The 27,757-nt window shown below is 47.0% G+C and overlaps 2 protein-coding genes across 2 annotated transcripts in view; both read right to left on the bottom strand.

Annotated features, from left to right (window-relative positions):
* bcl2l12 (BCL2 like 12) overlaps window positions 1-12,935 on the bottom strand; it is a 35,040-nt gene extending 22,105 nt beyond the window's left edge. The window contains exon 1 of the mRNA XM_060849544.1: window positions 12,776-12,935. The gene's annotated coding sequence lies outside the window, so the exon portion shown is untranslated. The remainder of the gene's footprint in view (window positions 1-12,775) is intronic.
* Window positions 455-27,757, bottom strand: part of LOC132831181 (uncharacterized) — a 55,916-nt gene continuing 28,613 nt past the window's right edge. Inside the window, exon 5 of the mRNA XM_060849193.1 lies at window positions 455-661. Within this exon, the coding sequence (XP_060705176.1) occupies window positions 455-661 (207 nt within the window). The remainder of the gene's footprint in view (window positions 662-27,757) is intronic.

Genomic DNA, 27,757 nt, shown 5'->3' with positions numbered 1-27,757 from the left:
CTTTATGAGGAGAGACATTGAGAAGGAGGCGCCTTAGGAAGCAATTGCCTCATGGAGTTATCGCTGGGCCATTAATCTAGTAATTCATTTAAATTCCTGGGGACCAGGGTTCAAATCCTGCTCATTGCAATTTGAGGGAGCAGTCCTCTTGGTTTCCAACTTGTGCCAATGTGCCGGCCAGGATTCCTTGGCAGGGCAAAGATGGACTCCCAGGTAGAGGGTGTGAGTGGTACAGGTATTCCCCGCTATCCAGAAAGAAGAGCATTCCTATGAAATCTTTTGTAAGCCAAAATGGCGTAAAGTGAAGAAGCATTAATTTACATGGGAAAAATTTCACTTTTTCTTGTAAAAATGAAGATCCTCTTGGAATTTCTTTCAGTTAGCAAAAAACAGGTGCTAATGTAGGTCTTTCATGAAAGCAAAATAGTGTAAAGTGAACTTTTGAAAACTGGGGTCACTTGTACTCCACATGGAGCACCGAGGTTCCTCCGGGAGGGGGTGGTCTATCAGCCATGGACATCCTGGATGCCATGTTGCGGTTAATCATTGCAGTGGACACCGTGGAGCAGACGTCCCAGTGCTCAGGCATCCTCCGCAAGACAGCTGGGTCTGTGAACACTAGGAGCACAGCATTGGTGTACACCGAACTGATCACCTCCAACTACGGCCCAAGCAGACCAGACCCGACAGCCCCTCATGCAAGAGGCACAGGGATTATTCCTTGCACAGGGAATAGCCAGACTTCTCTCCCAAAGTGTAGGTGCACTGTCAGGTACACATTAACCTTCACTAAGCACTCCGCAGGGGCGTACAGAACTCAGATTAGATTAGATTACTTACAGTGTGGAAACAGGCTCTTCGGCCCAACAAGTCCACACCGACCCGCCGAAGCGCAATCCACCCATACCCCTACATTTACCCCTTTACCTAACACTACGGGCAATTTAGCATGGCCAATTCACCTGACCCGCACATCTTTGGACTGTGGGAGGAAACCGAAGCACCCGGAGGAAACCCACACAGACACGGGGAGAATGTGCAAACTCCACACAGTCAGTCGCCCGAGTCTCTGGCTGACAAAGCATGTATTCCGTGCCCCTATTAACCAAGCTGAGAACTTTAACAGGTTGAATTTCCCCAGGGCAGAGGAATCCAAAGCTACAGGGCTTAGGTTTAAAATGAGATGGGAAATATTTAAAATGGACGTAAGTGGCATCCTTTTCACACAGAGGGTGGTGTGTGTATGGAACGAGCTGCCAGAGGAAGCGGTGGAGGCTGGTACAATGACAACATTTAAAAGGCATCTGGATGAGACATGAATAGGAAGGGTTTGGAGGGATATGGATCAAGTGCTGGCAAATGGGATTTGATTAATTTAGGATATCTGGTTGGCATGGAGGGATTTGACCGAAGGACCTGTTTCTGTGCTGTACAGCTCTACGACTCTATAACTGGACAATATGGACCCATGCTCCCAGGGCAGTATTGAGGGAGTCCTTTCAAATTTGACATTAAACGAGGGCTTGCATTGTCCGTCAGGTACATGTCAAAGGAGGACAGGTTATCAGATTTCCTCATTCCTGCTCAAAACCCCAATGCGCGTTACATACAATATAAAACTTCAGAATGCTGTTACACTTGTTCTTGTACATACCATTGAAGGGAATGATCAAATAGCGCAACAAATTCCTCACTAAGCAAGCAGTAGAACTGAGTTAAGTTATAAAAGTTTAGTGAAAAGTTAAACAGTGACAACAGTTGTATTAAGTTTAGATAGTTCTACACTGGGAACATGGTTCATGGGTCTGGTCTGTATGTTAGAAAAAGGATTTGAGGCACTGGAACACGTGAAAAAAAGATTTATAAATAACTAAACCAGAGCTGAAAAGTTATATCAAAGAAGATGGAGTAGTCAATACTGGTTCTTTTTTTGAGGAAACATTCAGCTTGTAGTTGACCTTATTGAGTTCTTTAAAACAACAAAGGGTTTGGTAGGGTCGATGTCATAATGATTCAACTTGGAGCAGGATACAGATAGCCCAGAACTTAGGGTCAAAATAGGACAGTCGCGAAGAAATGTAAATAGAAGAATTTGGAGAAGTGCCTTTACTGGTGAAATAGGGTATCTGACGATCACAGGGAATGGCTGATATGAATAGTAGCGATACATTGAAGGAAAAGCTAGATAAACATGTGAAAGGGAAAGGAATAGGGAGATGAGTTTATTGTGTTAGATGAAGAGGGATGAGCAGAGACTCGCAATGCAAAGGGGAGGTGGTGGTGTGGTGTGGTGCTAATGTCATTAAAGTGACCCCTGTTTTACCAGACCATCGGGGCTGCTCTTTCATTAGTGTTATAAAGATGTGGATGTACTGCCCCTTTAAGAGTGTTAAAAGCTAGCAAAACTACCTGATAGCGCCAAGTATTCTGAAAAAAATATATAATGTAACATTTGGCTGAACAACTCGATTAGCTGGTTGCCCGGAGACAAAAACAAATTTGAACTTGGCCAATCAATTTAAATTATACCCTAAAATACCCACCTCCAATCAAGTTTGAATTGAGTATACTGAATCTTAAAAACCAATAACACAATCTGATGCTCTGGGGGTATAAATCCTGGGGAAATTGAACAGTTGGGGGGAGAACCGCCAAGCCACCAGCATGTAAAGACTGCCTAAAAAATAGCTCTCATAAAAAGGTACCTTTATCGATCAGTAACCTGTGAAGCAGAATCCCCAAGAAGAAAAGAAGACAGGAATACAGAGGGGAACTGAAATCTGCCTGGTTTTGAGATAAGATGTTTTGTTTTGTAAATCTTACTTGGGAGTTTTATCAGACTAATATTGCGTAAGGGGAAGGTAAAAGATAGGGTAGAGGAAGGAGTTGTAAATAGTTGTTAGTTAATTATTCTCGGTTGTACTTTAAGAAATAAAATTGTTAAATTTTTACTTCAACTAGTTCTTGGCTTATCGAATTTTCACAGATTACTGCACAGGATAAATCTTTTCTGTGTTGCTGGTTTTAAATGAGCAGAGAGGTTCACCCTGCATCAAAACAGTTCATTTGTTTTGGGGTCCAGCTAATCGAGTTGTTCGATCAAATGTTACATTTTATTTTTCAGAACACTTGGTGCTGACAGTTGGTTTTTGCTAGCTTTTAACTCTCATAAAAAGGTCCAGTACACCCACATTTTCATAACATTAGACAAAGACACAATTGGTGGTGGTTTAACCATCCCTCAGGTGAGGAGAGAGATTGAGAAGGAGAGTCCTTGAGAAGCAGTGGCCTAGTGGTGTTACTGCTGAGCCGTTAATCTGGTGAGTTTTTAAATTCCTGGGGACCAGGTTCGAATTCTGCTCTTTGCAATTTGAGAAGGAGTAGAGATACTTGAAGGAAAGCTAGATAAACATGTGAAGGAGAAAGGAATAGGGAGAGGGGTTTATTGTGTTAGATGAAGGGGGATGATCAGAGAGTTCCAATGCAAAGGGGAGGTGGTGGTGTGGTGCTAATGTCATTGGATTGGTCAAGATAAGGTGACCACTGTTTTACCATTAGTCTTATGAAGATGTGCATGTATTGTACCTTTTAAGAGAGTTGAAAGCTAGCAAAAACAACTTGACAGCACCAAGTGCTCAACCAAATTTTTTTTTCAGAGCACTTCGATTGACTGGTTGCCTGGAAACAAAAACAAATTTGAATTCGGCCAATCGTTTCAATTATACCCCAAAATACCCACCTCCAATCAAGTTTGAGTTGAGTATATTGACGATCTTAAAAGCCGATGACACAGTCTGACATTTGAGGGCATAAGATCAGGGAGAATTAAACAGTTGAGATGAGAACTGCCAAGCTACCAGCATGTAAAGACTGCCTGAAAAATAGCTCTCTTCATGGTAACCTAGCACAGTGCAGCACAGGATGTTGTGCCGAACATGATGCCAAATTAAACTAACCCCTTCTGCCAGCCCTTGATCCATATCCCTCCATTCCTTGCATATTCACATGCTTATCTGAAAGGTACTTTAATGCCCCTATTGTATCTGCCTCCACCACGACCCTGGCAGGGTGTTTCAAACTGCAACCACACTGTAAAAAAAAAACTTACCCCTCACATCTCCTTTGAACTTACCCCCTCTCACCTTAAATGCATGCCCCACTGTTGAGTGGAACTTGAGCCCATGCTGGTGGTGTCACACTGCATTGCAAACCAGCTATCCAGCCAACTGAGCAGCTGGTCTCTACTGGACTAGTAATCCAGGACCTCAGGCTCCTACTCTGGAGTCATGAGGTTTTTCTTTTGTTTACTTTTTCACTGGATGTAATAGTACGTGACTGGGTCGACATTTATCGTCCAGCACCAATTGCCTTCAAACTGAGTGGAATGCTTGGTGATTTCAGAGGGCATTTAAGAATCAACCACACAGCTGTGTGGGGTGGAGTCACGTGTAGGCCAGATGGGGGAAGGACAGCAGATCTCCCCCCTCCAACTGGCACTGGTTTTCACAACAATTGACAATGGTTACATGGTCATCATCGAACAACTTCAAATCCAACCATGGGGATGTATAGCAGTGATGCAGTGAAGAGAGGAAACAGGAAGCAGAAAGCAATAGAGGAATACAATGAGATAAAGTTGGAGGTGGGGCAAAGGTCACATGAAGCACAAACAGCAGGAACTGAGCCAAATGGCCTGAACCTCAGAGGGGGCCAGGAATCTTTGCAACTTGTTTGATCCAAAGGCAGTGGAAACAGAATCCCTGAATGTTTTTGTGGGATGGGTTGGGAGAATCTGGATAAGGAAAGTGTTGAGGGTAGGTTGGAGTCAGAGTCATGGAGGTCCACAGCACTGAAAAAGGCCCTTTGGCCTATCAGGCCTGCACCAGTCAAAAACAAGAACCCAACTATACAACGCAAAAAGGAACAGGAATAGGCCATTCGGCCCTTAGAGTCTGGTCCACCATTCATGGCTGATCATCCAACTCAGTCCCCAGTTCGGACTTACGTCCTTTATCCTTTAATGCCTTTGGATCGAAGGACCATTACAACTAATTCCTATCCCATTTTGCAGTCTTTGGCCAGTTAGCTTTGTGTGCCTCAGTATATCTCAACACTTCCTCAATATTGTGAGAGTTTATGTCTCTACTACTGCGGAGGCAGTGTGTTCCAGATGCCCATCACCCTCTGGGTGAGAAAATGTTTCCTCTAAACCTCCTGACCCTTAACTGAAACCGATCAGCCATGACAGTATTAAAGGGCTGAGCGGTCTCTGTATGTGTTACAAAACCTGTGAGTGTAGTGTTCAATCCCTAGCTCTCGATTGGCGGTGACAGAAACTTAAAGACAAAGACAGCTACAATGTTAACTAACAGCTGTCCTTGGGTAAAACAGCGCAGAGTGTGAAGGGTTAATCCCCGTGACTTGTCCAGTGCACATGTGGCCTCGCTGTGGGCTTGCCGGGAAGGAGCAGACCAGAACCACAGACAGGAAGCCAGAGAAATGGGTGACTGCAACATGAAGAGCGAGTGTCTGCAAGGGAGGCTGGAATTCGGTAGGTGGGGAGAGAAATGTCAGGGAGCACGTGGGAATGGAAAGGAATGAGGCAGCAGAACAGCCCAGAAGAGAGGAACGTAAAAGCACATTGACAGGTCTGCACAGGAACAGCTGCATTATATTTTTGTCCAAACCAAAAATAAACAAGCTGGAAAAAACAAAACCATTGCCTGCAAGGGAGTTATAATAGAGAGAATCTCTCTCTCTCTCTCTCTCTAGAATTCACATCCCAGCAGGGCTGTGGAGAATTACTCTACTGAACTCTCTTTAAAAGATGTTCTGCTACAAATCCCTCCACTTTCTCAGGAGGCTAGTGAAATTCGGGATGTTCACAATGACTCTTACCGATTTTCATAGGTGCACGATAGAAAGCAGCCTATCCAGATGAATCACAGCTTTGGGACAGCAACTGCTCTGCCCAAGGCCATGAGAAATTACTGAGTTGTGAACACAGCCCAGTCCATCACATAAACCAATCTTCCATCCATTGACTCAGTCTATACCTCTCACAGCCTCGGGGAAAAAAGCCAACAAAGACCCCTTCCACCCCGGATATACTCTCTTCTATCAGGCAGGAGATACAGAAATTTGAAAGCAAGGACCAACAGATTTAAGAACTGCTTCCTCCCCGCTGTTAACAGACGTATGAATAGACCTCACGTATATTTGAGCTGATCTCTCTCTGCAACTGCAACACTATATTCTGCATTCTGTTGTATTACCCTGATGTCCTTATGTTCGTCCGGTTAGAATGCAAAACAATACTTTTCACTGTATCTCAGCACTCGTGACAATCATAAATCACATCTAACCCATTCCACGTCAGACAGGATTCAAAATGGTGCCAGATCCCTCGATTCTAGACGCTAGAACTGGCATCTTTCCTGGCGATTGAGGAATGTCTCATCAGCCAGGGCAAACTAAACACGTGGAAACAAAGGGTTTAAAGATATGCGCTGATCATTAGATTAGATTACTTAGTGTGGAAACAGGCCCTTCGGCCCAACAAGTCCACACCGACCCGCCGAAGTGCAACCATACCCCTACATTTACCCCTTACCTAACACTACGGGCAATTTAGCATGGCCAATTCACTTAATCCGCACATCTTTGGACTGTGGGAGGAAACCGGAGCACCCGGAGGAAACCCATGCAGACACGGGGAGAATGTGCAAACTCCACACAGTCAGTCGACTGAGGCAGGAATTGAACCCGGGGCTCAATAGTCACCGTGCCGCCCAATAGGGAATGAAGGAGATTGAGGTGATTTCATTCAAAATTAAAGTTCTGACAGGGCCCAACAAATTAGACATGGGAGAGGTTTGTACACCCCCCTCCTGGGTTTGGAAGCAAGGTGCAGAACAAGGAGGGGGTGACACATTCTCAGATTCAGAGCAGGTCAACTTGGACTGAGATAAGGAGGAATGTCTTACTTCAGAAGATAATGGATGTTTAAAGACAACATCCATGTTTTCAGGAGATGTGGAAATCAGGAACAGGAACAAGATTGTCACTGCATTTATTCTGGTGGTTGTCTTAGAAGGGGTCAGGTCTGCTCCAGTACATGAGAAACTGCTGCTGCCTTAAAGGTGCTTATAACTGTGTACAAAAAGTGAGGTTTAATCTTAATCGTAGTATCCTTACAGCATGGAAGCAGGCCATTCAACCCATTGAGTCCACACTGACCCTCTGAACAGCATCCAACCCTGCCCCACTCTATCCCTGCATTTCCCATGACAAACTCACCTAGCCTGCACATTCCTGAACACTACGGGCAATTTAGCTTGGTCAATTCACCTAACCTGCACAACTTTGGATTGTGGGAGGGAACCGGAGCAGCCAGAGGAAACCCAAGCAGACACGGGGAGAATTTGCAAACTCCACACAGTCACCTGAATGGAATTGAACCCAGGTTAATTAGCAGTGCTAACCACTGAGCCACCATGCTGACCCAGGATATTCCAGGTAATAAAAATAAAGCGAATGCCTTGGACCCAGCAGGTGAAGCAGCATGAGTGTGTGAGAGAGAGCAAAATAGAGAGAAAGAGGGAGAGGGGGAAGAGACTCTCAGGTCGATGACCTATCAGATGTAGTAACAGTGAGACAACAGGTTCAGGCCAGTAATGAAGGGAGGGGTACAACCGTGATAAGATGGAGGACATGATTGGTTAAATTACTAAAGGGATGACAGTGCAGGGACAAAGGGAGCAGTTAAAGAAACAAGAGAAACACAAGGTTCAACATTTTGGCGTTCTACCAGGAACCAAACCTGAAAATCCATCTTCCCCCCCCCCACCTTTGAGATACAGATTTCCAGTATTTTCTTTCTAATTTCCTGCTTTAAAAAGTTGCCAATTGAGCAATTGGGTTCATCCAAAAATGATTTGCTTATCTAAATGACGGGCATTTGCACAATTCATCTGATAAATGACATCCAACCCAACAGCCCTAGGCAATTAAATCCTTAGCTGTGTTAATATTGCATGTGAGGATACGTCATTTTCAAAAGAATATTGATAAATCTTTCCATAACGTGTTTCAGTCATACGTGTGGCCTCGTGATCACTGACAGGTAAGCAGTATGCTATGTGGAAGCAAACTGAGTTCACTATTTAGTGGGGAAATGATGGGTTTGCAATAATTCCACTGAATTAATAATTCAAATTCCCAGGTTAATGTTCTGTGGGTTCAAATGCTCCCTTGACATTTGGTGAAATTTTATATTTAACATATCGGAGGTTGTACAGGACACTGGTGACTCCAGGTCACTTCTAGAGTACTGTGTCCAGTTCTGGTCATCCTGTTATAGGAAGGATATTATTAAGCTGGACAGGGTTCAGAAGAGCTTTACCGGGATGTTGCTGGGTATGGAGGACTTGCGTTTTCAGGATAGGCTGGAACGGTTTTCGCCAGAGCGTAGGAGGTTGAGGGGGTGACCTTATAGAGGTTTCTAAAATAATGAAGGGCATACATAAGGATAGGGACAGGTGTCTTGTCCCAAGGGTGCGCAATTTCAAATCTAGGGGGCGTTTTTAAAATGAGAGGAGAAAGCTTAAAAAAAAACATGAGGGGCAATTTTTCTTTTAAAACAGAGTAGTTCATATGTGCAATGAACTTCTGGAGGGAGTGGTCGATGTGGCTACAGTTACAATATTTAAGACATTTTGATAAGTACAGGAATAAGAAATGTTTGGAGGGATATGGGCCAAGCGCATGCAGGTGAGCCTAGTTTAGTTCAGGATCATGGTTGGTGTGGACTGGTTGGACCAAAGGGTCTGTTTCTGTGCTGTATGTCTCTGTGACTCTGGAACAAATCTAGAATACGAAGTTAATCTCAGTAATGGGATTCATAATTATGAAAATTGAAAGAACTGTGGATGTTGGAAATCAAAAACAAAAACAGAAATTGCTGGAAAAGCTCAGCTGGTCTGGCATAACCTGGGGAGAGAAATCAAGAATTAACGTTGTGGGTCCAGAAAGGTTAACTCTTGATTTCTCTCTCCAGGTGCTGCCAGACCTGCTGTGCTTTTCCAGCAATTTCTCTTTTTGCTCATGGTAACTATCACTAATACCAAGCAGAAATCTGCCTTCCTTACCCATTCTGGCCTCCCTGTGACTCCAGACACACAGCAACGTGATTGATTCTCAACTAGCCCTTGGAATGGCCCTAGCTAACCACTCAGTTCAAGAACAATCCAGACAGACAACTATTGCTGGTTCTGTCAGTCACACCCACATCCCAGGAAAGAAGAAATAAAAGACACCAGCCACACCAGAAATAACGGAGCATTTGCAGCACTTTACTCACTGCACGGTTTCAATGCTGCAGCAAAAAGGGAAACAGGCTAGTGTTGTAACATCAGAAATGGGAGCAGGAGTAGGCCATTTGGCCCATCAAGCCTGCTTTGCCTCTCAATAAGATCACAGCTTTTCAGCTCCACTCACCATAACCCTCAATTCCTTTATTGTCCAAAAAAACCATCTTTGCCTTAACAACATTCAACGAGGAAGCCTCAACTGTGTCATTGGGCAATGAATTCCACAGATTCACAACCCTTTGGGTGAAGAATTTTCTCCTTAACTCAGTCCTGAACCTGCTCCCCCTCATTTTGAGGCCGCGCCCCCAGTTCTAGTTTCACCCACCCACCAGTAGAAACAATCTTCCTACTTCTATCTAATCTAATCCCCTCATATTTTTATATGGTTCTATAAGATCCCCCTCCCCGTTCTTCTAAATTCCAATGAATATAGTCCTGGGCTACTCAATCTCTCCTCAGGGGCCACAATAACCACAGCTGCCAAAACTTGACAGAGACAGGCAGAGACAGGCAGAGAGAATTGGGGAAGGGGTTTGTCACTAGGATAAAGTCATTGCAACATTGGAGGCCATTCAGCCCATCACATCCAAGCCCCCACATTGCAGACAAATCAAGTCAGTGCTTAATGCCGCTCTTCAGGCTCCTTTTGAAATCTTGAATGGTCTCCATTTCCACCACCCTCAGGCAGAGGGTTCAACGTCATTAATGCTCATGGAGTACAAAAATGTTTCTCTTCACGTTCCACCACTGGCCTCCTCTTAAGGCTGTGTAAGAGGTTCTTCGTAAAGGTCAGCTTATGGGAGCAGCATCTCTGTCCATTGGACCCAATCCTCTCAATCTTGTGTACTCCAAGGAAAACTTAACACCCTCAGCTCTGCGATCATTTTGGTTAATCTCAGCTGCACTGTCTCAGGAAGCCTCAGGCCCCTCCTTATGTGTGGTCACTGGAGCAGAACACAATACTGTAGCTGTGGCCTAACCAGAGCTTTATACAGGTTCAGTATAACCTCTCTGACCAATCCAACTATGAAGACTAAGATCCCTGAAGCATTCCTAAACATTGTTTCAGTATGTCCTGTCACCTTCAAAAGATTTATCCCTCGCATACTTTAAGACTCTATTACCTCTCTGTATTCCACTTGTTGAAATGCAATCTACATTTCCGTGGTTACCACTGACCAGAAACTGAACGGGACCTGCCATTTACAGACTGTGACGACAAAAGCAGCTCAGAGGTTAGGAATCCTCACCTCCTGACTCCCAAAGCCTGTCCACCATCTACAAGGCACAAGTCAGGAGTGTGATGGGATACTCCCCACTTGCCTGGATGGGGGCAGTTCCAACAACACTCAGGAAGGTCACCATCCAGGACACTTGATTGGCACCACATCCAGAAACATCCACTCCCTCCACCACCAACACTCAGTAGCAGCAGCGTGCACCACCTACAAGATGCACTGCAGAAATTCAAAGATTCTCGAACACCTTCCAAACCCAGGACCACTTCCATCTAGAAGGACAAGGGCAGCAAATGCATGGGAACACCACCCCCCTGCAAGTTCCCCTCCGAGCCACTCACCATCCTGACTGGGAAATAAATCGCCGTTCCTTCAGTGTCACTGGGTCAAAATCCTGGAATTCCCTCCCTAAGGGCATTGTGGGTCTACCCACAGCACATGGACTGCAGCGGTTCAAGAAGGCAGCTCACCCCACCTTCTCAAGGGGCAACTAGGGACAGGGCAATAAATACTGGACCCAGCCAGGGATGTCCACGTCCCCAAAGAGAAGAATTCTCTGCATTAAATTTCCAACCACTGCTTTGCTGCCTGCTCTCCACTTTCCATTGCAATGAAGTCGTAACATCCTTACAGATTTTTGTGACATTGGTACATGGCGGAATTTTACTGATTAAACATCCAAGTTATTTATACAAAATGAATGAAACCGTGGTTATCGCGTACATCCTGTGAGATCAGCCCCATTTCCCACACTCCCAGTCACTGTCAATAACACACTGCTGTGCCTTCAAGGCAATGTTTTTAAATCCAGAGTGACACTGCGTTTCGGGCAAGAGATGGTGAGAGACAGAGGGGGGGGGCGAATAGGGAGAGAGATAGATAGGAGTTGGGGGGGATGGGGTGAAGAATAGGGGGAGGGGGAATGGGGGAGGAAGAACAGGGAGAGGGGGGTGATGATGGGAATAGGGAGGGAGGGAGGAACAGGGAAAAATAGGGGTGGAAGGAAGGAAGGGGGTGAGTAGGAACAGGGAGAGGGGGATAGGGAAAGAGAGAGAGCGCGCGCGCAAGAGGGAAAACGGAGAGGGGGGGAGAGGGGGGAGAGGGGGGGGAGAGGGGGGGGGGAGAGGGGGGGGGGGAGGAGGAGGGGGGGAGGAGGAGGGGGGGAGGAGGAGGAGGGGGGGAGGAGGAGGGGGGGAGGAGGAGGGGGGGGAGAGGAGGGGGGGGGGAGAGGAGGGGGGGGAGAGGAGGGGGGGGGGAGAGGAGGGGGGGGGAGAGGAGGGGGGGAGAGGAGGGGGGAGAGGAGGGGGGGGGGAGGGGGGGGGGGGGGGGGGGGGGAGGGGGAGGGGGGGGGAGGGGGAGGGGGGGGGGAGGGGGAGGGGGGGGGAGGGGGGGGGGGGGGGAGGGGGAGGGGGGGGGGGAGGGGGAGGGGGGGGGGGGGGGGGGGGGGAGGGGGAGAGGGGGGGGGAGGGGGAGAGGGGGGGGGAGGGGGAGAGGGGGGGAGGGGGGGGGAGGGGGAGGGGGGGGAGGGGGGGGGGGAGGGGGAGAGGGGGGGAGGGGGGGAGGGGGGGAGGAGGAGGGGAGGGGGAGAGGGGGGGAGAGGGGGGAGGGGGGGAGAGGGGGGGAGGGGGGGAGAGGGGGGGAGGGGGGGAGAGGGGGGGAGGGGGGGAGAGGGGGGGAGGGGGGGGAGAGGGGGGAAGAGGGGGAGGGGGGGAAGGGGGGAAGAGGGGGGGGAGGGGAGGGGGGGGAGGGGGGAAGAGGGGGGAGGGGGGGAGGGGGGAGGGGGGGGGGGGGGGGGGGGAGGGGGGAGGGGGGAGGGGGGAGGAGGGGGAGGGGGGGAGGGGGTGAAACAAGGAGGGAGAGGGTGAAACAAGGAGGGAGGGAGGGGGGAAACAGGGGGGGGGGGGAAGAGAGAGAGAAAGAATTGGCATAGGCAGCGTTAGAAAATTGGGCAGAGAAAAACAAAAAAAAGACATAAAAATGGGAGACAAAAGGGGGACAGGAAGAGATCAGAGTAAAAAAGGAGCCGACAGGAAAGTGAGAAGCCGAGATTGCCCTGGTTCCTGAGGGAGAGAAGCTGAGCTCAGATTGCGGGTTATTTTTTCCCCCCTTTTACAAACACAAAAGGAATAACCTCCAGGGAACACACCCAGGGAGCAGGACACTCACCAGGGAACACACTGCTCCAAACTTCTGAGAACTGTTTTCTTTCTTCGGAAATAGTTGACAAAGTTTCCCTGAGTTGCTGGAAAGGTCAGGAAAGAGAAGTTTCAAACTTCCGAAGCTCCGTTCCAAACTTCTGAAACTATCAGCAAATTCTCACAATGAAACTGACAGAGAGTGAGGGGAAAAGCAGCCGGCCGGCTTCCGGGTTCTGCTCTTAAAGGGATCTGGAACTGTTTAATGTCGACAGACAATAAACAAATCACATACCCAGGGGCGACAGTACCAAAGTATTTATGCTTCTGGTTGGAGACTGAAGTCCAAATCCCATTGTGGAATTAATAAAGCAAAAATACTGTGGATATTGAAGATCTGAAACAAAATCTGAAATTGCTGGAGAACCTCAGCACCTACCAGTCCAGTGACCCTTCTCCAATCATCGTGGAATTAAAATTGTTCCTTGGAGTATAGGAACAGGAGTAGGCCATTCAGCCCCTCGAGCCTATTCTATTCATTGAGATCCTGGGCTGATCTGTGACCTCACTCCAATTACCGGCCTGAACACGTTTGCTGATTAAAAAAAAGAAATCAATCTCTGATGTAAAATTAACAACTGATCCAACATCCACTGCTGTTTGCGGGAGAGAGTTCCAAACCTCTCCCATCCTTTGTGTGTCGAAATGCTTTCTAACATCTCTCCTGAGCAGTCTGGCCCTAATTCTCAGACTATACCCCTAGTTCCAGAATCTCCAACCCGTAGAAATGGTTTATCTTCATCTAAACCGTCTTTTCCTGTTAATGTCTTGTAGGGTTTGATCAGGTAACCCCCTAACTTTCTAAATTTCCAGAAGAATCAAGCCTAATTTGCAAAATCTCTCCACACAACCTACCCCCTGAAGTCCGTGGATCATTCTTGCAAACTTTCTTTGGATACTCCCTCCAATCTATCCTCCCTGAGCTGGCCAGGTCTGCTCTCAGTGCTCCAGGGGGGGTTGAACCAGCATTCTGTAGCACAGCAGCATCACCTCTGCATCCTTGCAGTCAAGTCCCTTAGAAATAAAGGCCAACATTCCATTAGCGTTCTGCATCTGGTCCTAGTGTTTGAAAGATCAGTGCACCTCAACATTCAACTCTCTTTCAATATCCACTGTATTTAACTTCATACCTCCCCCAGTCCCTACACCCCTCCCTATCTCTGTAACCTCCTTCAGCCCCTAAGCCCCTCCCTACCTCTGTAACCTCCTCCAGCCCCTATGCCCCTCCCTATCTCTGTAACCTCCTCCAGCCCCTATGCCCCTCCCTACCTCTGTAACCTCCTCCAGCCCCTATGCCCCTCCCTACCTCTGTAACCTCCTCCAGCCACTATGACCCTCCCTATCCCTGTAACCTCATCCAGCCCCTACACCCCTCCCTATCTCTGTAACCTCCTCCAGCCCCTATGCCCCTCCCTATCTCTGTAACCTCCTCCAGCCCCTATGCCCCTCCCTACCTCTATAACCTCCTCTAGCCCCAATGCCCCTCCCTACCTCTATAACCTCCTCTAGCCCCTATGCCCCTCCCTATCTTTGTAACTTCCTCCAGCCCCCGACACCCCTTCATTCCTCCATCCTCCATTCCTTCATCGCCTAAAACACTCTTTATCACTGTAACCTCCTCCATCCCTTATAACCCTCTATATTCTGTACTTTCTTCAGTGCCGAAACCCTCTTAATCTCTCTAAGCTCCTCCACCCCCTGTAACCCTCCATAACTTTGTAACCTCCTCATCCCCATAACTCTCTATATTTCTGTAACCTCTTCCAGCCCCTATACCCCAGATATCTCTGTAAGTTCCTTCTGTCCCTACAATTCTTGAGATCTTTGCACTTCACTAACTCTGGCCTCTTCTACATCTCAGGCATATCACTTCCCCATTAGTGATGGTGCCTGTAGTTACCATAAGGTGTGATGGTAGTGTCAGACTGAATTGGGGAAATCCAGAGGCACAGACTGATTTATTTTTATATTTCAAAAATATACTTTATTCATAAAACATTGTCACAAGTGTAGTTTTGTTCTGTATAGATGCAAACACGCAAACATTGGAATTTGACTCTATCCGAATAAACTAAAGACATCTCTTACTTGACCAAGACTATGTTTCCATGTACTTGAGACACCAGGAGGGTCCTGATAAGTCAATTGACCCCAATTCTCCACAGTTAGAAGGATGAGGGGGGGATCTAATTGAAACTTACAGAATACTGAACAGAGTGGATGTTCATTGTAGATCATAATTGAATCCCTACAGTGTGGAAACAGGCCATTTGGCCCAACAAGTCCACACCAACAATCTGATGAGTAACACACCCATCCCCATTCCCCTCCCCTATATTTCCCTGACTAATGCACTTAACCTACACATCCCTGGACACTATGGGCGATTTAGCATGGCTAAGCACCTAACTTGCACATCTTTGGACTGTGGGAGGAAACTGGAGCACCGGAGGAAACCCACGCAGACGCGGGGAGAATGTGCAAACTCCACACAGTCAGTCACCTGTGGCTGGAATCGAACCTGAGTCCCTTGTGAAGATATTTCCATTGGTAGGAGAGATTAGGACCCAAGGGCACAGCCTTAGAGTAAAAAGAAGACCTCTTAGAATGGAGATAAGGAGAAACCTCTTCAGCCAGAGAGTTGTGACCTTGTCCATTGCCACAGAAGGCTGTGGAAGCCAGGTCATTGAGTATATTTAAGATGGAGATAGATAGGTTCTTGATTGTCAATGGGCTCAAGGGTTACAGGGAGAAAGCAGAAGGGGTTGAGAAACTTCTCAGCAGTGACTGAATGGTGGAGCAGACTCGATGGACCGAATGGCCTAATTTCTGCTCCTATGTCTTACGGTCTTATTTAACTTTGGCAGAAAGACTCAGAAGGTGGTCTTTCCCCAATGTGCCTTGACAGCAGCTGCTCCAGGCTTTAGTGCTTCCCTCACCACGTGGTCCTGGATCTTGGAATGTGCCAGTCTGCATCACTCGGTCAGGGTCAACTCCTTGCTCTGAAAGATCAACAAGTTTCAGGCAGACCAAAGAGCATCGTTCATTGAGTCGATGGTCCTCCAAGCGCAGTCAATAGTTGTCTCTGTGCCACAGCCTGAGGACACAGGTTCATAATCCTACCCAGGTAGTTGGTGCAATTTGAGGAGAGTTAATGGATCTCCTTGTAAAAACTAGTCTCAGTAACCGGGAAGCGTTTGTTGCAAAGACCCATGTAACATCCTTCAGGAAAGGAAATCTGCTGTCCTCCCATGGTCTGGCCTCATTTTGACTCTATTCCCCTCGAGTCCCTCATCGTAACTGCCCTCTGAAATGGCCCAGTGGGCCAAGAGGCAGGTGCAACAAATGCTGACCTTGTCAGCACCGCCCACATCCAATGAAACCGTTTCTAAAATCTGAGGCTTTCAAATTCCCTCCCTACCCCTTTCTCTCTCCTCATTTAAAACTCACTGCTTTGAGCAGCGTGCACAGCGCCAGAGACCTGGGTTCGATTCCAGCTTTGGTCTACTGTCTGTGTGGAGTTTGCACATTCTGCGTGGGTTTGCCCTGGTTTCCTCCATCAATCCAAGCGTATGCAGGCCAGATGGAGTGGCCATGCTAAGTTGCCCGTAGTATTAGGTGAAGGAAAGTGGGTCTGGGTGGGTTACTTTTCAGAGGGTCAGTGTGGACTTGTTGGGCTGAAGGGCTTGTTTCCACACTGTAGGGAATCTAATCTCTAATCAACAGTCACCTAACATAACCTAATGCGACTCAATGTTAAATTCTGTTTGGTTATCATCTTGGGACATCTTACTCTGTCAAAGATGCTATGTAAATGCAAGTTGGTGGTTGATGTCGGTCAAAAAAAAAGTCATCAGAGTTGACTTCTCATGAAGTAGCTCCATGTGGTTTTTCCTTTTTTCAATCTTCAATATTTTACATTAAACACAGGAAGCCATTATTGGTTGTTGTGAGCGGTGCAGAGGTACTCCTGGCTTCTCCAATAATGTTGGCAATTCACCGAGGCTCCTCAGACAGCACCTTCCAAAGCCATGGCCACTGCCATCTAGAAGATCAAGGGCAGCAGGTGCACAGGAATGCCAACTCCTGAAAGTTCCAATCCAAGCTGGATTAGCACAATGGCTCAGTGGTTAGCACTGCTGCCTCACAGTGCTAGGGACCTGGGTTCAATTCCAGCCTTGGGGTGACTGCCTGTGTGGAGTATGTACATTCTCCCCGTGTCTGCGTGGGTTTCCTCCCACAGTCCAAAGATGTGCAGATTCTGTGGGCCATGGGTTATGGGATAGGGAGGAATGGCCTCCAGAGGGTTTGTGTGGACTTGATGGGCTGAATGGCCTGCCCCCACATTCCTAATGAAGGGCTTTTGCCCGAAACATCGATTTTCCTGCTCCTCGGATGCTGCCTGACCTGCTGTGCTTTTCCCGCACCACCCTATGAGGACTCTATGAGGAATCACACACCACCCTGACTTGGAAATATATCACCTTTCCTTCAGTGTTGCTGGGTCAGAATCCTGGAATGCTATGGGTCTACCTCCACTCCAAAGGACTGACTCTCAAATCCATCTTCTCAAGGGCCAATTCGGGATGGATGGTAGATGCTGGCCAGTGATACTGATGCTCCAAGAATGAACAAACCTTATGCCATACACGTTTCTGCCACAAGTGGGTGCCCTTGTGCTGGATTCCTGCTTCTGAATCACTACTCAAAGCATTGACATTGACAAGATGGCAACACATATATTCACACTGGGAATTCAGTATTTGTTTATGGTTGTGAATAATCCCATGGGCTATTCTGTCCTTCCCCCAACTGGCAAAAAACAAGCAGCTGGAATGTGATATCCATAATTTTGTCCTTGTCATGAAATCAAAAAGGGCCTCCAGTCATTTGGGTCTGTACTGTCAAAATATACTCCTACTGTTAATAATCCCACCTTCCAGCACTAGGCCCTGGATCTTGAATGTTATGACACTTTAAGTTCTCATCTGATTTTTTTTAAAGGTTGTGAGGTTTCTCACCTCAACACTCTCCCCCCAACCCAGGCAGTGCATTCCAGACCTCCAAACCCCCACACCCACTGAGTGAAAATAATTTTCCTCAAATAGATTACTTACAGTGTGGAAACAGGCCCTTTGGCCCAACAAGTCCACACCGACCCACCGAAGCGCAACCCACCCATACCCCTTATCTAACACTACGGGCAATTTAGCTGACCAATTCACCTGACCTGCACATCTTTGGACTGTGGGAGGAAACCGGAGCACCCGGAGGAAGCCCACGCAGACACAGGGAGAACATGCAAACTCCACACAGTCAGTTGCCTGAGGCGGGAATTGAACCCGGGTCTCTGGCGCTGTGACGCACAGAGGAATACCCTCTATTCCTCCTACCTTTCAGTTTAAAATGATGCCCCCTTATTATTGACCCTTTGACTCAGGGGAGCAGTTGCTTCCTGTCTACCCTACTATCACTAGGGATTGTTTTTAGGGCTTGTTTGTATCTCTGATGGGCAAAAGGGAGGACTGCAGATGCTGAAAATCAGAGTCTAGACTAGGGTGGTGCGGGAAAAGCACAGTAGGTCAGTCAGCATCCGAGGAGCAGGAAAATCAACGTTTCGGGCAAAAGCCCTTCATCAGGAATGAAGGCTGTGAGCCTCTGGGGTGGAGAGATAAGTGCGAGGGGGGTGGTGCTGGGGAGAAGGTAGCAAAGAGAGTGGGCATTATTGTCTGCGCCCTGTCTATACGCTGGTTAATATTTTGCACCCCTAAGAACTGTCTTCATACCTATGGAGTTATTGGATGGTTTGAAGTCTGGAGCATGATGCCAGCTCCAACACTGCCCGTAAATCATCTGCCACACCTATCCTGCACCGGCTGAGGCTATTGTGAGGGACTCTCTTTCTCAACCTCTATGCTAGCCTGAGGCATGACGACCCTTGGGTTAAACCCCCACCAATCACTCACTTCTCTCTCTGTAATAAGAGAGCAACTGCTTGATTTGGTAAGACAATGGCAACTTGACCTTTTGTTAAAGGGAATGGGACAAGATTTTGGAACCAGAAGAGGTTGGACCAGACGTGGGCCATTCAGCCCATCGAGTCTGCTCCTCCACTCAATGAGATCATGTCTGACCTGATAATCCTCAGCTCCACTTTCCTGCCTTTTCCACACAACCCTTGATTCCCATCCTGATTGAAGATCCCTCTATTTCAGCCTTGGGTATACTTAATGGCCCAGTCTAGACAGACCGCTGCAGGAGAGAATTCCACAGATTCACTCCCCTCTGAGAGGGGACATTCCTCCTCATCTCTGCCTCAAATGGGCGACCCTTTGCTCTGAGATGACGCTGTCTGGTGATCGACTCTCCCACAAGGGGAAACAACCTCCCTGCATCTACCCTGTCAAGCCCCAGTGAGAACCTTGTATTTCAATAAAGACATTATGAGTACAGGGCTGAAAATGTGTTGCTGGAAAAGCGCAGCAGGTCAGGCAGCATCCAAGGAACAGGAGATTCGACGTTTCGGGCATAAGCCCTTCTTCAGGAATTTCTGAAGAAGAGTTTATGCCCGAAACGTCGAATCTCCTGTTCCTTGGATGCTGCCTGACCTGCTGCACTTTTCCAGCAACACATTTTCAGCTCTGATCTCCAGCATCTGCAGACCTCACTTTCTCCTCCATTATGAGTACAGGCCAAATCTAACCAATCTCTCTTCGGAAGGTAGTTCCTCCATACCTGGGATTGACTAAGGCTTGGGCAGCTGGAACTCAACTGGTCGCTGCTCATCTGAGACCATGACGAGTCTGAGGTAACCCATGATCTGCTGAAACCTCATTGGTTTTGACAAAGGGAGGGATTTCCTCAAGTGTTTTCTGAAGAGAGGTGAGGGTACAATTTCGGGGGAAGACTCAAAGAGAGAGAGAATTGAGGGACCTTCTGATGGAGGACTTTATACGTACAAGGGATTCGTCAGCACGGTCAGGAAGGGACTCTCTCCCGCTGTGGGCCAAACTGAAATCAAACTAGATACTGTGGCGAAGGAAAGGGATATTACACAAGGTGGTCATAAACCTGGTCAAAAATCATTTGAGGAGTGAAAGGGAGGCATGAAAGACAGCGGTGAATGGGTTTAGGGAGAGATTCTCAATTCCATAATACACTGTCGGGGCTGTCGGTGCTGGACTGAACTTCACTGCAATAACACACTGACCTAACAGTATATTGCAGGGACCACCACAAACAGGCTACAAGTGTTTGAGAAGCCATCCATGCAGTGGGGAGGCAGGAGATGAGGATGCATGGAGGTGGAGGGGTTTGACGCTGAAAGACGCACCACCCCAGAGACCTTATCTGTCTAAATGCAGTGGTATTGAAACCCCCTAACTCCCTCTCAAGGGGACAGTGTGAGTTTGCAGAGTATTTGGATCTTCAGAATCTGCTGCAGTCACTGACAGCAAATCTTCCCCGGGCCCCAGCTCTCTGAGAGGGTGGGGCAAGGTGCTGCAGAATTCCTTGCACATTTTTTTGTCCTATTTTTACCCCTGATCTGAGACACTCCTGTTACCTCCCACACATTGTAATGTCTCAGTGTGGTCAACACACCCATTCATGCTCAAGGGCGTCCCCATTCACACTCTCATGCACACAGTCTCACTGTCTCACACACACTCTCACTCTCTCACACACATTCACTCTCTCACTCACACACACACACTCACTCTCTCACTCACACACACACTCACTCTCACTCTCTCACACACACTCAATCTCTCACTCACACACACTCTCACTCTCTCACACACATTCAATCTCAATCTCTCTCACACACACACTCACTCACACTCTCCCACACACATTCACTCTCACTATCTTTCACACACACATTCACTCTCACTCTCTCACACACACTCACTCACACACTCTCTCTTTCACACACACACTCACTCACTCTCTTTCACACATACTCACTCTCACTCTCTCGCACACATACTCACTCTCACTCACATTTTTTCTCTCACACACTCACTCACACCGTCACTCACATACATAGTCTCACTCATACACACACAAAGTCATTCTCACACACTCACTCTCACACAAATACTCACTCTCACTCACTCACACCCACTCTCACTCACTCACCCTCATTCTCTCACTCACACATTCACGCTCACTCACACACACACTCACTCTCAGTCTCATACACACTTACTCTCATTCTCACACACACTCTCACACACATACTCTCACTCACACAAACACACTCTCTCACACATTCACTCTCACTCATGCACACTCTCTGTCTCTCACTCTCACACACACTCTCTCTCACATACATTCTTACACACACATTCACTCTCACGCTCACACACTCTCACACATGCACACACTCTCACAGATGCATGCTCATAGTGATTCACATTTACACTCACACTCTTGCACACTCACTCACTCACATTCTCACGCTCATGAACTTGCATAGACTCAAACATAAATGCATTCACACCATTTCTCTCTCACACACACACACACACACACACACACACACCGTGTCCCTATTTGAAGAGAGTTAAACATCAACATTTGCTGTGTGTACATTATTAACCAGCTTTGCCAGATTAATGGCAACATGTTAGTGCTGGGAATGGGCTGTGGTTTCACACTGTCAAACAGACACAGCCCTGAAAATACACAGAAAACTAGAGTTCCTTCACCATGTCACCAGTTACCTTCACTGCAAATGCGATACTGCAAATTTCAACTCTTCCTGTTCCTAATCCAACTCACAAAAAGTCCTGTTTATCTATTACCCACTGTACTCACTTACCTATATATCTCTGTATACCCACAATTCCTCTAGCCCCTCTAGCTTCTACATCCCTCCCTATTCTCTGTAATCTTTTCCAGCCCCTACACCTCTCCCTATCTCTGTAACTTCCTCCAGCCCCTACACCTCTCCCTATCTCTGTAACCTCCTCCAGCCCCACACCTCTCCCTATCTCTGTAACCTCCTCCAGCCCCTACACTTCTCCTAATCTCTGTAATCTCCTCCAGTCCCAACACCTCTCCCTATCTCTGTAATCTCCTCCAGTCCCAACACCTCTCCCTATCTCTATAACCTCCTTCAGTCCCTACACCTCTCCCTATCTCTGTAACCTCCTCCAGCCCCTACACCTCTCCCTATCTCTGTAACCTCCTCCAGCCCCTACATCTCTCCCTATCTCTGTAACCTCCTCCAGCCCCTACACCTCTCCCTATCTCTGGAGCCTCCTCCAACTCCTACACCTCTCCCTATCTCTGTAACCTCCTCCAGCCCCTACACCTCTCCCTATCTCTGGAACCTCCTCCAGTCCCTACAGCTCTCCCTATCTCTGGAACCACCTGTAGCCCCTACACCTCTCCCTATCTCTGGAACCACCTGTAGCCCCTCCAATACTCTTTGATCGCTGGCTGTGTTCTTTTCCAAACTAGAGAGTGATACAGATGGTGACCATTCAGCCATTGTGTCTGTACTAGCTGTATTACTGAAGGTACATTTGTCTTCAGGCTTACTCCCCATCACCCTGCAAGGCCTTCCATGTCAAGTACTCACCCAAAGCCCTTTACTAGCTCTCCATGTGTTTCCAGGAAGATGCATTCTCGTTGACCACCCCCCCCCCCCCCCCCCCATAAACAACCTTGTTATATTCTGAAGACAGGTTTGTGATGATAACTTGATGTAAAGTTGTGGGACTCAGTCGTAGATTTGAGGGTCTCTCCTGAAACGGAATTGTGAGTTAGCGTGTCTGTAGACGGGGAGCATGCTCAGCTCAACTGCAGTACTATCCAAATGCAAGCTGTTGTTGTTATCCCTGACTATCACCAGCCTGTGAACCCTGAATGCTCCTGTGTGGTACAGAGAGTCTGAGGGTTGTTGGTGAGCTGTGAAGGGGAGGGATGGGCTGGGTGAAAGTGGTGAGGAGCCCCTCCAGAGGAAGAAAAATGGAGCTGTGCATTTCCATAGTGCATTTCATGACCCAGAACATCCTATCATACATCCCAGCCACTGAAGAACTTTCTGAGGCGTTATCTCTGGAGCCATATCCTTTAGGGAAGGAAGCTGCCATTCCCTTACCTGGTCTGGCCTACATGTGACTCCAGACCCACAGCAACGTGGTTAGCTTTTAGTTGCCCTCTGGGTAATTAGGGATATGCAATAAATGCTGGCCTGACCAGCGGTGCCCTCATCCTGTGGATGAATGTAAACAAATTGTCTGAAACATGGCAACCAATTTGTGCACAGCGAGATCCCAGCTTGATGATCTAACCCTGTGATGGTGATTGAGGGACTAGGACAGTGGAGAGAACGCCCCTCCTCGTCTTTGATTCTTTCGCTTGGAGGATAGAGAAGACTTCAATTCTCCTCTGAAAGACAGCTCCTCTGACATTGCAGCCTTCCTACTGTACGGCACCGGGAATGTGAGATTTATGGTCAGGTTCTGCAGCGTGGAATCTCTTCGCTGTATGATAATGTTTCTGAAATGTTTAATATTTGAGACTACATTAAGCTCTGTTGTCTATCGTGGCTGGAATAGAGTCCTGAAACTAATTCTCCTTTCCAGGCTGACTCTAAAGGTTAATCTAATTAGTAATGATACATGAGTTACCACTTGGGAGTCTTAACAAGGCTTATAGAGGTTTACAAAATTATGAGGGGCATGGATAGGATAAATAGACAAAGTCTTTTCCCTGGGGTCGAGGAGTCCAGAACTAGATTTAGGGTGAGAGGGGAAAGATATAAAAGAGACCTAAGGGACAACTTTTTCACACAGAGGGTGGTGCGTGTATGGAATGAGCTGCCAGAGGAAGTGGTGGAGGCTGGTACAATTGCAACATTTAAGAGGCATTTGGATGGGTATATGAATAGTAAGGGTTTGGGGGGATATGGGCCGGGTGCTGGCAGGTGGGTTTAGATTGGGTTGGGATATCTGGTCGGCATGGACGGGTTGGACCTAAGGGTCTGTTTCCATGCTGTACATCTCTATGACTCTATGTCATTTATGAAATGATTACAGTCGCTACAAGTTACAGTGGCTGCTAGGTCTAATTATGCATAAAGCCTATCAGGAGCCAGACATGACATGTCTGGCTCAATGTAACCAGTAACATTAACCCTTTCCGGACCATTATCTTATACAACAGATTGTATTCAATCTGATAATGTTATGTGAACTTAGGTGACAAAAGTCAGAAAGCTTAATATCTGTAGAGTGTATTTACTATGTTGTTTCATAATGTTAGTGAGAATGTTTATCTCACTCATGAAGTTTGTTCCTAATTGCTAGCTTTGCTTTGAGAGTTCCTACAACCAAGGTGACTTGGTGGATGTCTATAAAAGTATGAGATGCATAGATAGGATTGACTGTTAGGATCTTGTCCCAGCATTAGAATGACTAATACTAGGGGATGCATTTAAGGTGAGCCGGGGGAAAGTTCAAATGCAATGTGAGAGGCGAGGTTATTACACTGAGAGTCTGGGATGTACTGCCAGGGGTGTCAGTGGAGGCAGATACAGTTATTTCTTCTATAGCGCAATAGTTGCGTTTCTGTGTGACCCTGCACTCTACAAGAATCATGCAATACAAATAACACTCAGTGTTGGTGATGCAATTGCACTAGAGCCAGTACATGTTTTAAAAGTTTGTGCTTTAGAAACAGTGTCCCCATTTGTCAGTTGCATTATGCTTTGATGAAATATGTGTTATAGCAGAATGACCTGTACAATGGGAGCATTTAAGGAACCTTTAGATTAGACATAAATATACAAGGAATGGAGGGATATAGAGCAAGGGCAGGCAGAAGGGATGCAGTTAATTTGGTGTCATGTTTGGCACATCATAGTGTGCCAGAGGGCCTGTTACTGTGCTGTACTGTCCTGTGTTCTGTGTCCAATGTTGTGTGTCCTGTGTTGTGTGTTCTGTATTCTGTGTCCTGTGTTGTGTGTCCTGTGTTGTGCGTCCTGTGTTCTGTGTCCTGTGTTCTGTGTCCTGTGTTGTGTGTCCTGTGTTCTGTGTTCTGTGTCCTGTGTTGTGTGTCCTGTGTTGTGTGTCCTGTGTTGTGTGTCCTGTGTTGTGTCCTGTGTTCTGTGTCCTGTGTTGTGTATCCTGTGTCCTGTGTTGTGTCCTGTGTTGTGCGTCCTGTGTTCTTTGTCTTATGTTGTATGTTCTGTGTCCTGTGTCCTGTGTTCTGTGTCCTGTGCTGTGTGTTCTGTGTTCTGCATCCTGTGTTGTGTGTTGTGTGTCCTGTGTTCTGTGTTGTGTGTCCTGTCTCCTGTGTTGTGTGTTCTGTGTTGTGTGTTCTGTGTCCTGTGTTGTGTGTCCTGTGTCTTGTGTTGTGTGTCCTGTGTTGTGTGTCCTGTGTTGTGTGTCTTGTGTTGTGTGTGCTATGTTTTATGTTCTAACAGGCAGGGCCTCTAGACCTAGTTGTGGAAAGAGGATGGTGGCAGCAAAATACCTGATAGCGGTTGGCATGGCAGCACATACGAGGGCTTGAACTCTTAACCTTCTGTTTGTAGGCTTTAAGAAATAAATTGTGCACGAAATGCAGCTCTAACTTTAAAGACAGTTTGCAGATGGAAGGATCACGGCCGTATATTAAAGTTTTAAGGAAGGGTTTGTGCTGTGATTTCTGTTTTCAAGGTCTGTGCTAACTCAGGACGCAAGCCTGAGTTAGGTTTTGCCTTCACGGATTCCAGCAACCATGGGGTCTGGGTGCCTGTCCTTCACTCCTGAGGCTGCCGCAGTTAGTCTGCCCTTACTCTGCTGTGTCTCTGCCTTGACTCTCAGGGATTTCTGTAATTCTGGATTACATACAACTCTGTGGTTTAACTCTTCCATTCCTCTCTTCTTAGTGAACGTTGATGGATAACATCAACTTGTTCCCATTAAGCCACGGATAGCTGGGAGGTAGAAGATGTAATAAAGACCAGCACACACTGACAGTTAAGGGGCATTGGTGTCTGAGAAATATGGAAAAGATTTAGTAAGGAATTCCACAGAACAGATCTACAACAGCTAGCCAGTTGGAGTAGGAAGGAAGCCAATTGAGTAAGAGGGAATTCATGCTTCAATTAAACAGAATATTGAATTAACTGAATTTGGGACAGCACGGTGGCTCAGTGGTTAGCGCTGCTGCCGCACAGTACCAGGGACCCAGGTTCGATTCCTGCCTCGGGCAACTAACAGTGTGGAGTTTGCACATTCTCCCTATGTCTGCTTGCGTTTCCCCCCACAATCCAAAGATATGCAGGTCAGCTGAGTTGGCCACGCTAAATTGCCCATAGTGATAGGTGCATTAGTCAGGGGTAAATATAGGGTAGGGGGAATGGGTCTGGGTGGGTTACTCTTCGAAGGGTCAGTGTGGACCTGTTGGGGCGAAGAGCCTGTTTCCACACTGTAGAGAATCTAATCTAATGAATACCTGGAATCCTGCACCTAATATCCATCTCTTTACATAAGGAAGGATATAGTCGAGTTCATTGGAAGCAGCTCAGCAAAGGTTTATTGGGCTAAAACCTGGAATGAGTGGGTTGTGTTCTGGGAAATGGTTAGACAGACTGGGCATGCTTCCATTTGAATTTAGAGGTTTTTGGGGGTGAATTGAAGGTAAGATAGAAGATCCTGAGGACTCTGGACAGGGTTGATGTGGGGAGGCTCTTTCCTCTTATGGGGGAGTCTAAAAGTGTTTAAAAATTAGGGTTCACCCTTCTGAAACAGAGATAGTTGAACGTATTTTCTTTCAGAGAGTCAGGAGTTTTTGGAATTCTGTTCTTGAGAAAGTGGTGGAAGTAGAGTTAATGAATATTTTGAAGGCAGAGCCGGAGAGATTTCTGCTCAGCAAGGGGTAGGGAGATGAAAAGTAACCAGGGCTTGGTTGGAATGCAGATTGGAGGTTACAATCAGATCAACCATTAACTAACTGAATAGTGGGAGCAGGCTCTAGGGGCTGAATGGCCCTCTCTGCTCCTTTGGTCATCTGTAAGACAGTGATGGTTGAGTTACAATGCTATAAGTTGTGTTAAAGTGGTGTTAAGGTGGGGTTATGATGATCTTAAAGTTGGACTAAGGTGGTGTTAACGTGTGGTTAATTTGGTGTAAATGTAGAGTTATGATGACGTTGAAGTGGTGTTAAGGTGTGGTTATGATGATCTTAAAGTGGGATTAAGATGGTGTTAAGGTGAGGTTAATTTGGCGTTAAGGTGGTGTTACGATGATGTTAAGGTGGTTTATCCTTGGGAGTCATGATTTGGAGATGCCGGTGTTGGACTGGGGTGTACAAAGTTAAAAATCACACAACACCAGGTTATAGTCCAACGGGTTTATATGGAAGCACTCAATGGTGTTGTGTGATTTTTAACTTTGTATACCCTTGGAGGGATTTACAAAACATGGGCAAGATTTTTAAATTCATGTTTTCGACACATTGCTGTCAGAGGAAAGAACTGTAATTTCCAAATCATTTGTTCTACAACTTTTATCTAATATCAACAAAAAGGTGGAGTTTGTTCCTCTGTGTTTATTTGATGTAAAAACCACTATTCCTGAGGCGAGCCAAGAGGTAAATGAAGGCCAAATGTTAAACCTTCTCAATCAATTGGCTTTTCACTCTCCTTTTTGTTGACAAATGCATCTCAGAAGCTCCTGCCCCAGGCTTATTCAGAGTCTTCACCCAGTCAACTCTGAGCTTCAACCTCCAGCCCCATGAGGGGTGACCTTTGACATCAGGACCTGATTATTTCGGTGATTGCCCAATCTTGGATGGGTTAGGGTTATGGGGTTTCCTTTGGGTGCTCTGGTTTCCTCCCACAGTCCAAAAATGTGCATGTTAGGTGAATTGGCCACGCTAAATTACCTGTAGTGTTAGGCGAAGGGGTAAATGTAAGGGAATGGGTGTGGGTGGGTTGTGCTTCGGCGGG

The sequence above is a fragment of the Hemiscyllium ocellatum genome, chromosome 33 (assembly GCF_020745735.1).
Source record: "Hemiscyllium ocellatum isolate sHemOce1 chromosome 33, sHemOce1.pat.X.cur, whole genome shotgun sequence".
NCBI classification, from domain to species: Eukaryota; Metazoa; Chordata; class Chondrichthyes; order Orectolobiformes; family Hemiscylliidae; genus Hemiscyllium; species Hemiscyllium ocellatum.
The sequence above is the reverse complement of the archived record's forward strand: the minus strand, read 5'-3'. Positions and strand labels throughout refer to the sequence as shown.